The sequence below is a fragment of the Equus caballus genome, chromosome 19 (assembly GCF_041296265.1).
Source record: "Equus caballus isolate H_3958 breed thoroughbred chromosome 19, TB-T2T, whole genome shotgun sequence".
Taxonomy (NCBI): domain Eukaryota; kingdom Metazoa; phylum Chordata; class Mammalia; order Perissodactyla; family Equidae; genus Equus; species Equus caballus.
Window position 1 is genome coordinate 10,567,554 of NC_091702.1, and position 13,826 is coordinate 10,581,379.

Here is a 13,826-nt window from a genome sequence, read left to right on the forward strand (position 1 = left end):
TTAAAATGTGTGTTGTGTTTGTAATTCCTATAAAATCTGTTCCAAATATCTAGCCAAGGTGGTGAAAAAAGCATAATTGCTTTTCTGGACTTTTAGCAAATTTAATTGCACGAATAAAGTGAAATTAGAATTTAATCCTGTAGCCAAAGAAAATGAGAAATGAATGAAACTGACTGCTAATATCAATGACAAACCTTTAGAGGGGAGCACAGGTAGAGTGATGAACTTCCACTGTCGTGGCTGAGATTCAGACATTTCCTGGCATGTGGCAGACCACTGGGTGGCTGGTCAGATGTCCAGGGGGTGGTGGTGCTAAAAACTCCTTCTTGGGAGTGTCTGGTACAGTGAATAAAACCTTAGTCCTGGGTAGGCCATAGCCATTTTGAGAACTGGAGGACTAATTTGCCACTAGCCTGACTCTTAGGTGGTTAGTGGAGCCCAGGGAAGAGAGACTTTTAGATAAAGCAGAATGATGTGTTTTATTGCAAACTCAGTGACGCAGTTTTGCACTGGGAGCCAAGCAGCCCCGCTCTTGAGCCTCTCTACCGCAGTGTGACACCGAGGAGAAAGAAAGCTCTTCTCCCCATCCTGCCACAGGCTGCCACATGGGGTAGTGGACTGAGGACTGGTGGCTCTTGAAGGCTCAGGCGGAGCAGCACAAAGAGACAGAGGCTGCCATCCGTGGCAGAGCAGTGTGGAGAGGAGTCCATTCCTGGAACCTCCATGATGGCAGCCACAGAATTTGCCTGGCTCAGGGTGGTGGAGTGATCACACCGCAGCATGCCATGCCAGGAAGCGTGGAGAAAGTAGCAGCCTGGGCTTGTGGACGGATCTGGACGCCTCAGGAAGAGAGCACGTGCAGGACACCCACAGAGACTCTAAGAAATACTTGGTCTGGGAGCACAGAGCATTGATGCTCAACTTGACATGTCGGGTGGTGTCAGTAAAATGTAGGCTAAGATACTCATGGATCTCGTGCATTTTTATTAATGAGGGACATTTGGGTGCTTATCAAATAATATCATATATTGTTCTCTGATCCAAAATCCATAAAACATGGTTTCTGATAGATCTAAAACAAGAGGAAAAAATACAAGACAGGGCAAATATTTTGAGCAGACTAACTTGCTCTTTCATTCAAATGTGCAATAATTAACAGAGGTGCCCCGACTTGATTTTTAATGGCAGTATTTAACACAACTATAAATCAGTCCCAAATCACATTCACATTTACGAAGTCTTTACAGGTTCTCTGCTGTATTTTACCTAACATGTTTCGCTTTTGGAACCCAAAGGAAGAAGCGGTTTTCCCTCTGCCACTGAGAGCGGAGGGCCGCACTCCCTGCGGTACAGACAGACGGCTCTCCACAATCAGTAGTTGGACAAGGTAACCAAGTGTGGGCAACACCAAACTGAGACGTGTAGAACTCGAAGGAAGCTTACAACCCGTCTAATGAGTCCAAATAACTTACCTGCCCAGTGAAGAAAGACTCAGCCAGCCAAGGTAACTTTACCCACGTTCATAAGTTGACTAACGGTAAAGCTGAGAATCTAACGTGCCTCTCAATAAACCAGGTCTCATTTCCCACAAACCATAACCGCTTCATGAAACTACTTTAAAATGGCTCCTAAAACTTGTCCCCCAGCTCAGCCTTTGCATCGTACCTTGGAGTATGCTCTTGACTATAACCTCTGTGTGATCGGCCAGGAGATCTGCCTTGGTAATTGCAACCAGAGACAGGTAGTTGGACATGTTCCTGCACAGCTCCTTGTTGCCTCTGTGGAGGAATTTCACTGCGATGGGGATGGCTAATGCCATCACAGGGGGCCGATTGTAATTCTGAGGAAATAGAAGAAAACAACAAACAATAAGTGGCTCATTACTCATTCATTTATTCATTTATCAAAAAAATATTTAGTAAGCTGAACTCCCACAGTGCAGCTGTAAAAACACAGACCCACCTACTTTCCTTGGTATTTGGCATCTCTGGGAACTCTCTGTCTTGTTAGAAGACTTGCAGGCAAACGGGCAGTTAAAAGCATAGGCTGGTGAGGGCCATGATGGCAAAGTGCAGGGTGCTAAGGGAGCAAAGAAGGAACGCCTAATCCAGTCTTGGGGCTGTCCAGAGAGACTTCCTGGAGGAGGTGATGTCTTAGCTGAGACACAGCAGATGAACAGGAGATGGCTGCGTGATGGCAAGGCAAGGGGCAGACAGAAGGAAAAGCCCGTGTCAGTGGTGAGAGACAGCTTGTGCATCTGGGAGACTGCAAATAGTTCAGTAGCTGGAGTGTGGTACATGTCGGGAAAGGTGGAGAAGGGAGGTGAGAGAAGGGACTGGAGAGGTAAACAGGCGTATGACCGTGAGGGTCTGGCATGCCATGCTAAGGAGCTGGAATTGACCTTCAGGGTGATCAGGCAGGACTGATGAGAGGAATAGCTCGTCAGATTTATGCTTGAGAAAACAACCCCAGGACTGTAGAACAAGTTGCTTTCTGACTGTATCTTAAAAACTAAAGTTTCAGCAAATGAGATGCAGAAGAATCAAATGAATGAACTTCAGACTAAAAACTAAAGGAATTCTGGATCCTAAAATAATTCTCTTTTTGATTTATTTTGTGACTGAACATCAATATCTTACACAAAAAATAATGCAATTGGCTTTTACTTATCTAATTAGGGAATAATATTTGGAAAATACAAATTGTTTCCATAAAACTGAATGGTATGTCTTCACTATCATCAACCACTCTGATCATCAACCTCACTCCTGAGGGTACCTACAGAGCAAGGGTGGCACAGTGCACAATGTGTTTAGGGAGCTGACTTCATTTTATTAGAAATAAAAAGTGGTGGTTTTTCTCTAACTGTCCATGTGAAAAGTACTTATATCTTTCCACCCACAGATTATCCCTTTTAAGACCTCCTATAATTCTGGGTTTATGGGAAGTGTTCAATAAACATCTATCCAATTGAATAACCAGTGAAGAAAATGTAAATCTATTGTTATAACTGTCATTGGGAACATAATGTGGTGGGAAGGGGGAAGCAGATGGGGGCTCCACTTTCTCCCATCCATCTTACTTGCCTCACCCACTGCCAGCAACAGGCCGGGTGTGGGCCTGACGCTCCAGTGTCCTCCATTTTCAGGGCTAGTTTCTCGGGTAGGTGAGTTATTACGTACTCCTTAGCAGAGTCCAACGTCCAAGGCCATGATCCCAGGTACTTCTAAAGAAGGCATTTCCACCCTTGCCTTCAAGAGTAGTCAAATGACTTAGACATTGACCAATCAGAGAAGCACACCCCCCCCCCCCCAGTCCAAATGATAGGTTCAGGGATGGGCAAGTTATCCGATTATAATTAAGGAGGCATTAAAGAGCTCTGAAAGTGAGTCTTTCTCCTGCTGAATTCAAAGTATCGAGGGTGGAAGATCAAGAGTATCTGCTGCCATCTTTTGATCTCAGGGGGAGAGAATCTGCATGAGATTCAGTGCCACATGGATCTATCTGAGAGATAAGCTGAGAGAAACCAGGTCCTGGAGACACCATTTGAATCCCATGCATTAGGCTGTCCCTGAGGCCAGCTGCATCCCTAAACTTTTCTAAGTGAGCCAGTTAAGTCTCTCGTGCTTAAGCTTTTTTCCTCCCAGTCCCTAGAGAGAAAAACAGACCGTTTAAATCCTTAATCCATTCATGTAGTCAATCCATTTTCCAGACTTAAGGGTCGATCCGACTCCTGAGCAGAGAAAATCGGTACAGTCATGCACCTCAAAAATCTTTCAGTCAACTATGGACCGCTTATATGATGTGGTCCCGTAAGACTAGTACCATAAGCCCTAGGTGTGTAGTATGCTGTACCATGCTGGTTTGCATAAGGACACTCTGTGATGTTCACACAATGATGAAATTGCTTAACTACGTATTTCTCAGAACGTGTCCCTGTTGCTAAGTGACCTGATATCCTACCCTTAAGTCAGCCATGTTGAAAGCTCTGACCCTTCTCCCTGGTGACAAATCATGTGCTTATATAGCAGTTACACTCACTGGGTCTCTGTCCTATCCTTCTTAGAATTCTTAGGACCATCTAACTATCAGGACCATGGCCTGCAGCCAGACTTCTCTGATACCAGGCTTCACCTTTATCGAGAGTTGCTCACCTCTTGGTGAATTTAATTGGGGTGATTGGACTGGGTTATTACTGATATGATGAACCATGAGGCTCCCTGGGAGGCTGGCTTCTCCCCTCCCTTCAGCTTTAGAAGTCATGGCATGTGCTTGGTCAGCCATATAGAATTGTTTGGATCCACTGAGGCTAACTCCCACCAAGGGATTTCCAAAAGCCTGGTGTATAATCAGGCACGCCAATTTACTCATCCACCGTGAGGGTCTTCCCTAGGTCACACCTAGGGCACCCCTTTCACGTTATTAGGCTATCAGGAGCCAGTCCCTGGCATGGCTGGCGAGAGCCCTGGTTTTGAGAGTGGAACACAATCACGCAATTCTCAGAGCTTTCCGACAAAGAGCTTCATGCCCAATCTACTTTGTCTACTCTGAGTCGTTAGCCAAGAACAACTTGCAGCTAGAGAAGCACACATCTTCCGTTAGAGAAGTGCGTCTGCAAGGACATTTGACTGTAACTCGCTGAGAAAGCACAGGGGGTGGCATTGGGAAGTAACTTCCAGTGTTCCTGCTCATTGTGAGCACAGACAGGCACAGTGAGAGATCAGCGAGCATCAGTATTCCCAGAGACTGGTGGTTTTAAACCTTGAATGTGAGCTAACACTTGCCAGCAACAATTAAAGAATGGACTGTCTTAACCAATTTGATCTTATTATTCTTACAGTAATTCTAGATGTTCTAGAAAAAAGAGTGGACAGTCTTTGGAGTTAAAGACTTAACTTGAAAGACTAACTCCAAAGAGTTAAAGTTTTTGGACTGTGGCTCCAAGTGAAATGTATAAAATAAAAAAATATGTATAATGTCATTATTAAAAAAAAAACAAAAGGGGCCGGCCCGGTGGCGCAGCGGTTAAGTTTGCACGTTCCGCTTCTGGGCCCGGGGTTCGCCGGCCCGGATCCCAGGTGCGGACATGGCACTGCTAATTAAGCCATGCTGTGCAGGCGTCCTACACAAAAAATAGAGGAAGATGGGCACGGATGTTAGCTCAGGGCTGGTCTTCCTCAAAAAAACAAAACAAAATTTTAACACACTCAGTTTTTCTGTTTTGCTCCCACATATGTTATCTGGAAATCTCTCAAATGACAGGAGAAGCGAAACATTAAGCAAAGAGCAAATGGTTCGTATAAGCACCAAGGAGCGGCCACCAGAGGCTCTTAGTCGCCAAACAGTGTCTGGATGTTCCTGGTGCAGCAGGAAGCCATGGGCACCGCTGACAGCAGCAGGATGAGCAGGGGCTGGGAGGCCAAGGTGAGGCTGGACAGACACGGGTCACACAAACTTGACAGGGACCATGCCACCTCCTTCCAATGACTGAGCTTCGCTCTCAAGTGAAGCAAAAGGAGTTGCTAATGCTGTAGATCTCAGCCCCATGAAACTGTTTTATCTCTAGGATTGTTTGGATCACAGGGCTGCTGATGGTACACGTGCAGAGAAAGCCGTCTGATCCCTCGTACAAATTCACCACTCTAACGGCAGCGGCCACGCCAGAGCTTGTGACGATCTTGCCGCTCAGTGCAGACGCGAGCATGCTGGTATGCGTGTCATCTCACACACAATTCAGTGCTCAGGGCGCGAATTCAGTGAAGTACAGGGTGGAAATAAAGACTTGCTCACGGGGACAGTTATATCCAGCTGCAGAAGCCCAACAAGAGGGCTTTGTTCCATGGATGCCAAGAATTATATTTCTTAACTAGATTAGCACCAATTTGAGCTTTTGGTGGAGATTTGCCTTTTGAAAATGCACTTTGGGAAAGTTTCCCAGTGTTTTAAAACTGAAGAGAATAAAACTAAGTAAAAGAGATGCAAATCTGAGGTGACAGCAACTAAAGGCTCTTCGGCTCTCAGGCTTTGAATTCAACTAAGAGCCGTGAAAGTAATATCAAGAAATATTAAATGTTATTTATTAAAATAGGCATTCTATGATTTTTTATTCTGCATCGTCAATCAGATAATCTAATTTTGGATTTATGTATAAAATGCTTGGCTCTCAGCAGCATGGCTCTCTAGAAAATCGAAATGGCACCCACGCCTACGCTCTCCCAGTGTATTTTCTGACAGGGGACGAGTGGGTCTCAGGAACCTGGGGGCGTCCCAGTCTCCTCTCATTTCCTGCCACTGTCTGGTGTAGCATTAACTGAGCAATAAGTACCAGGTCCGCTCTAGGGAGAAGTGCGGCAGGTGCTGAAGCCAAAGGGCAGTCACGACGTCATTTGGTCGTCTGAGCCAATCATATGTTCGTTTGTTCATTCGTTCAATAAGTATTATTTCGAGCGCCTCCTTTGTGCCAGTCACTATTCTAGGTGCTGGGACTACATCAGTGAATAAAACAGGGCTTCTATTTTGGGGAGGGGGAGACAAGAAATGAACAATGGCTAAAATAAATAATGAAATAAATAGCGTGTTAGAAAGTGTTGAGTGCTACTTGAGAGTTTCTGCAGATGATGGTGATACCAACCCGAGTTAACACTCATGCAGCGTGTATCATGTCCTAAATATTTCACATCTGTTATTTAATATCTTTCATCTAATCCTCACAACAAACTGATGAGGCAGCTACTCGTATCATCTGCATTTTACAGATGAGGAAATTAAGACACAGAAACATTAATTTGCCCAAGATCACACTGCTAGTAAATGGTAGAGCTGGGATTGCCCATTGAATAAACTTCTAGATCAACATAACCAGTCCTGCCTCTAAGGGTTGTGAAGGAAGCGTTCTCAAAACTGTCCAAGGCACTTTGCATGCAATGCCAGCCAGGGACACACTTTGAATCTTCATACAGCATTAACTGGGGAAGAGGAGTGAAGAAAAATGAAGTGTGGAATCAGGGTGAAAGGACAGCGGGTCCTTCTATAAAGAAGGAAAAATAGGTGCTTTTTGATTTCCCAATAGTGGATTTGGGGATTATTTCTATTCTTCCCTTCTCCCCACAAACAACCCCCTTGGGCTCTCTCCCTCTTCATCAACAGAGTGAGCAGAGACGGGGGAAGAGAGTAAATACAGAGCTCGCCTGGCAAGGGCTCTGCTGAGCCATCTGGTTGGGGAAGAGGCAGTAAGTGCCGCAATTGGTAGAATGAGGACAAACCCATGCGCTGGCTGTCAATCTCATGATAGCCGGCCTGTCAAGTCTCGGGAATTTCATTCTGTCACATCAGCTATGTCAATGATTACAGCCTCCTTGAGGTGCATTTTTACTTTTTCAACCCTCTCCAGGTTTGGATTTATCCTAGAATGTAATGTGACTTGTGGGGGGTACCTTCCCTTTCAAGATTTTTCCAGAGGCAAAGAAATAGGCATTGGCCAACTCCATTTAGAAACCTGCTCAGAGGAAGCTGTAGTTTGAAATAGGTACTTCCAGATAGTGGCTAGACAACACATGGAGATTGCTTTTATAACAAAAGATGTTCTTCATGAGCAGCGAGTATTGTTACGCCAATTTTACAGATGGCAGAACAGAGGCTCAGAGAGAGAAAATAATTTGCCAATCTCTCATTTGTATAAGACCAAGAGCATCCGACCCCAAGGCCCTCAAGCTCGAAAGCTCTGCTCTCCTGTCTCTCAGCAACTCCTCAGGGAGCCAGGATTCCACACTGGCAGTGATCTGAGCGATTATCTGCTTCATCTTTTGTTTCATAGATGACAGGAGGTCTAAGGACACGGGCTGGGCTGGTAGAAGCATATCACCTAAGGCAAAAGAAACCAGAACTCACAGGTGCGTGCAACACACGTGTACTGATTTCATGCGGAGAAAAGCAGAGACAGTGAACTCTGGAATGTCAGAAGTTATTTTAAAGTAAATGTGGAAAGTTCATAAATTTAGGAAAAGAAAGAATTCAATATAATTACTAATTAAAAGTGGAATAGGAATGGTCATCTGAAGTGGGTTTGAGTGTAGGTTGAAAAAAGAAATTTTGGGGGAAAAAAAGACAGGTTTTTTTTTTTGTGTGTGTGTGTGTGAACACATTTAGCTTGAAATGACAGTGAAGTGGCCAGAAAAAAAGATCAAGTACAATGGCCAAGGATGCGGGAAGAAGACCTGTGGGCCCTTGCCTGATTAGATTAGCGCAATGCTGGGGCTGCTTATCTGGAAGGTGGAGTGGCTGGAGGGGGAATCACCCTCTCGTGTGTGTGTGTGTACAAGCTAAAAACACTAAGTGGTTGACTTTAAAGTTGATCTGCTGTTACTAGAAAATTTAAAATTACGTATGTGGCTCGTGTTTGCAGCTTTACCCTATTTCTCTTGGAGAGCGCAGCTGTGGAGTCCAGACCAGCGGTTTTGAAATCACAGTGGGAGTTGGAGAGTCTGGCTGATTTGGGAGTTTCTGTCTCAATGTCTGTGGAGTGGCACTTGGGAGGGAAATAATCTGTTTCTGATATATGTCAATAACATATTCAAATCCCCATTTCCTGCCCTCCCATCCCTGACCCTGGAGACAAAGGAGAAGCAGCATGATAGCGTGTGCTGAATCTTTTCACTCGACCGGTCGCTAGCTGGTTAGATAAAATGGAATATGCTCCTGTCAAGCACAGACAACTGTGAGACAGAAAAAGAAAGAAGCTGGAGAAAGGAACTAATATTAGCTGCCAGACAGTGCTCAACACTTAAAGATAACCAGAATTTCCTGAACTTTGCTCAGTGAAACCACAGTTCTGAGAGATGGTCATAAATGTTTTAGGGGTAAGGAGGGGAAAGGAAGTTCCATGGTCAAATCATATTGAACATGCTGTACCCAACAAAGTTAATCAGCTTTCTTCATTGCAGGACTTTTCAGAGCCTTTAACATGCTATGAAACACTATGACAGCTCAAAAGGGAAACATTGAATTCAATGTTTCCCCGCTTATCTGACCACTGAATTCTTTTTTTGAAAAATACCTGTTAACATCACCAATCTCTGCTGGTTCATAAAATTTATGATAGACAATATCATTTCATCTGCATTTTACAAGGAGGAAACTGTGGCTTAGCGAGTTAAGAGACTCACCCAACATTTCAATCTTATATAATTGGTTTGTGGCTGAGCCAAAACTCCAAATTTATGTTTATACCAGAGATAGAAATTTAAACATGGTCAGAACAGGTAAATATTATTATCATGCAAAATTCACAATACATATAGAAATACACTTAAAAATGACCTAGTCACTTCTCTCCACATAGTCCAAGCTCGTTGCCCCTCAGTTCACACTCCAGCCCCTCTTGGGTCTCCTGGGGTGAAAGAGGTCTCCTTTTCTGAATTTTCCAGTGTTCCTCATCTGGATCTTGGTGTACATTACTTCACTGTTAGCTTTCTTTATGTACATGTCTTATCTCTCCAAATAGACTAGAGCCTGCTCTGGTATTCCTTTGAATTCCCCATGGTGGGTCTTACATATGATAGGGGCTCGGCAGAACCTTGTCGAGCTTAGCTGTTGATGGTGTGTGGTGTCTTTTTACAGTACCTAAACGCTACAGAAACATTGGCTTTTGGTTCAGAGATACCACGTGTTCACCTAAGCTGCCAAACCAGCACCAGATCGCGGGATGCTGAACACTGACGTACCTGCAAAATGCAACTCATGATGTCAGAAGCAATTTTTGCATGAGGGGTGTCTTCGTCCTTCCCGGAGGGTCTCAGGTTGTGCTCTAAGCAGGAGTCCCAGAGCCCCACCAGGGCTTTGGCATGCCTTTCAATCGATTCTGTCTCTCTGATGGCTGTTGTGATTCGCGTGACACAGATCTCAACCACTGCCTGGTCATTGCTGTTGGTCTGGTAATCCTGTTTGAAAGAAAACCTTCATGTTAAACAACACTCTGGAAAGTTAGCCCTCAAAGGACCGACAGAATACAGACTTTTAGTTTCATGACTTTTAGTTTTTTTGCTGCTATTCACTGACACGCTAAGTTTTTAGATAGCCAAATCTGTCAATCTTTTGAGATTTCATTGCTTTTTCTTTTTTAAATTGGAAATTTGTCAAAATTATTTATTTTTTTAAAAAAGATAATACCTGGACATGGTACAAAAATACAAAAGACACACAGGAAGGGCTTGCAGTGAAAAGTTGGCTCCTCTCTCCTCAGCGCCCTGCCTGACAGGGGTGCTCCAAGCGCACGCAAGTAGCCATCTACACACGCTCCTTTCTTTCTGTGTGATGCCTTTAACGGCTTGTTTCTTAACTTCAAGGTTTCCTTATTCAAAGGTGTAGTAAAAATTCACCTGCATTTTTTCTAGATTTAAAAAAAACTTGACAAAACATTTAATATTTGGTACTTTAAAAATTAATCTTTTAACCACTCACTTAGCTCTAAATCTATCTGGTATTTATGCAAATAAGTAAAGGTACATTTTCTACTAAACAGCTAATCTAATTTTCACCCCCAATGCTTATGGAATAGCTCATTTCCTAGGAACTGTTTTATACACACCAGGTTCCATTTCAGGTCTGTCTTTTCTGTTTGCTTGTTCCATTTCTCAATTCTTTACAATATTAATTTGTCAGTATTTTCATATAAACTCCATGAACTTTTTTTTTTTAAAGATTGGCACCTGAGCTAACAACTGTTGACAATCTTGGTTTTTTTCTGCTTTATCTCCCCAAATGCCTCCGCTACATAGTTGTATATCTTAGTTGCAGGTCCTTCTAGTTGTGGCATGTGGGACGCCGCCTCAACGTGGCCTGAGGAGCGGTGCCGTGTCTGCACCCAGGATCCGAACAGGCAAAACCTTGGGCCCCAGCAGTGGAGCGAGCGAACTTAACCACTCGGCCACGGGGCCGGCCCCAAGCTCCATGAACTTTTAAAGGTGTTTCCTAGTGTATTTTCTCTCTGGTAGTGTTGTTAACAAAATTTCTTTTTCCTCATCACAACTTTTTCTTATTGCTGATTAAGTCAACTTATAGCATTTTTGTATTTATTTTGTATCCAGCTGTTTAGCTCAGCTCTTCTTAATTATGATAATTTTTCAGATCATTTTCTTGGGTTTTCTGGAAAGATTTCTGCATTGTATCTATACATTTTACATCTCTTTATCTATACATTTTTACATATCTTTACATGGCTTATTGTGTCGACTAGAATTTCCTAAGCTTTTCACATAAAAGTGATAAAAGCAAGAATGTTGATTTTTTTCTGGTTTTAGTTCCTGATTTTTGATATAAAATTCTGTGGTCCAAAGCAAAAAATACTATAAAGTATTAAATCATATAGGACACATCATTTTCTTCATAATTTGAAAGTTTCCATATTCATTTTAATTTTTTTAAATGCCCTCTTGGCACCAATGGAGATAACCAAGCATTTTTTTCTTAGCTGGCTTGTGGATGTGAAATGTTACCACACGGGATGAAATTTCCAGATGTTATCCATCCTCGCAGTCCTAGAATGAGCACCACTTGGTTTGGTGGATTGTTTTAGCGTATTTTCTTTATCTTCCTCCTTTGTTGATGAGTGTATTCTTTATTTCAGTGCAGCAGAATTTTTACTTGTGCCAGAATAAAATCCTGCTCTGCAGCAAGTAGATTCTTGTAGAACCAAACCATAGAGAAAAACCAGACTATAAAGTGCAAAAAATGATGCTGACTCTTCCAAAAGTCTCTGCAGCAATGAAAAGTTAAAACCATCCTTTGGGGAGAAAAATAACAGAGAACACTCTCGGGCTAAAATCACTATCTTTGGCCACAACTCTCCTTGTAAATAGCAGTTACTTTTAATGACATCATCTTCAAATATGAAGAAATATCATATTGGTTACTTTTACGTAATAAAGCGAATATACACAAAGGTAGATGGAACAGGGAACCAATGTCATTGACAGAAGGAAGCCTATATTCCAACTGTAAGTGCTAAGATGGTTAAGGTGATTGATCCATAAGATTTTTTTCTAAGATTTCTGGACTCCAAGGAAAGGAAGAAATGGTGCAGCACATTCCTTCTGGAACATTAATAGTACTGGTACATAGTTGACATTCAGTAATGGTTCATCGGTTTTAATTGAATAGACATTCCTCAAGGAAAGAAGTTTTCCTTCGCAATAATTTTCAAAATTATTTATTTGAAAAAATATATTTATGAATCTTAATTTAAAATTTAATTTAAAAAATGGGACATAGAATCTCCCTTCCCCCCTGCTTATTACTCTCCCACAAAGAGCCAAGCTATTACTTTCTTGTGTATCCTTCCAAAGATTGCTCATACACATTCAAGTAAGCGTATGTGCCTACCTATAGAAATACCTGATATACATACATACACAGACATAAACACACATACTCCGACCTACTTACTTTACACACAAATGGTAGCATAACAGACACAAAAATCTGCATCCTGCTTTTTCACTTCACACTGAATCATGAAGATCATTCCACTAACATATAAAGAGTTTTCCCCACTTCCTTTTATGGCAGAATAGTATTCCAATGTAAGGATGTACTATGGGATATTTAATTTGTCCCCTTTTGATGAAGATTTAGACAGTTTCCCATCTTTGGAATTACAAAAAATGCTGCAATGACCAACCTCATGTGCAAGTTACTTTACGCTTACAGGGCTCACGCATAGGACAAGCTCCCGTAAGTGGAAGTGTTTTAGTATCTGCTAGACGGGTCTCTTTTAGTTACTCTTCTTTTTTAGATTTTTTCCTAGTTGTAATTACTCTATTCTATTATTATCATTACTTCACAGGAGCTATAGGCACAGCTTGTCTAGTTTCAAAAGACAATTTGTGATGGCTTTTTTCTTAAGCTATTTTAATTAACTTAGGGATAACTGACATGTTTATGACGCTGAGTTTCCTGTGCAAGAACATTACTCGCCGTTCTACTTTTCAAGCCCACTTTTGTGTCCCTCAGAAAGATTTTAAAGATTCCTTAATCTAGAGCATGCACATTTCTTTATGCAGATTTTTTATATATCTAGGTATTTTATCTATTTGTTGACATTCTAACTTGGTCCTTCTTGGCCATTATTTCTACTAACTGGTTATTGGCACTAACGCCACTATATGAAATCTACCAGTTTCTGCACACTAATTTAACACCCTACCACTACACTGAGTTATTTTACCGTGAGCATGTTTTCATGATACTCTTGGGTTTTCCAGGTATGTTATCACATTATTTACAAGAGACGATAATTTTGCCTCCTCCTTTCAAAACCCTGTGTTGCTAATTTTATTCTCTTATTAATTGCTTTGGCTAGCATCTCTAGAAAAATGTAAAATAAGCATAGTATACTAGAAAGTCTTTTATATAGTTCCTGACTTTAATAAAAACACTCCTAGAATTTCTCTAGTAAGCATTATGATGGTTTTTTGGTGTGAAATAGATATATTTTATAATGTTAAGGAAGTACCAATCTATTTCTATTTTATTAAATTTATTTTTAGTCCAGAATGGATGATGAATTTCATTAAATGCCTTTTTAGCATTTATAGATATATCACATTATTTTTTCCCTTAAATCTATTAATAAGATAAATTATAGAAAACAATTTTCTGATGTTAGTTATTTTTGCATTCCTGGAATATATCCCATTGGATCTTGGGAAATTAATTTTTTAATGTGCTGCTGGATTTGGTTTATTAATATTTTATTTAAAATTTTTGCATCAGTATTAGAGGGATTGATCTTTATGTCTGTCAGGTTACATATCAATTTTATGATAATTTCA

At 41.6% G+C, this 13,826-nt stretch overlaps 1 protein-coding gene across 8 annotated transcripts in view; it reads right to left on the minus strand.

Annotated features, from left to right (window-relative positions):
- Positions 1-13,826, minus strand: part of VEPH1 (ventricular zone expressed PH domain containing 1) — a 207,957-nt gene that overhangs the window by 155,773 nt on the left and 38,358 nt on the right. For all 8 annotated transcript variants that reach the window (XM_001490024.5, XM_070242524.1, XM_023623200.2 and 5 more), the window contains exons 3-4: positions 9,720-9,935; positions 1,666-1,840 (exon numbers count right to left, since the gene is read on the minus strand). In XM_001490024.5, coding sequence (XP_001490074.1) covers positions 1,666-1,840; positions 9,720-9,935 — 391 coding nt within the window. The remainder of the gene's footprint in view (positions 1-1,665; positions 1,841-9,719; positions 9,936-13,826) is intronic.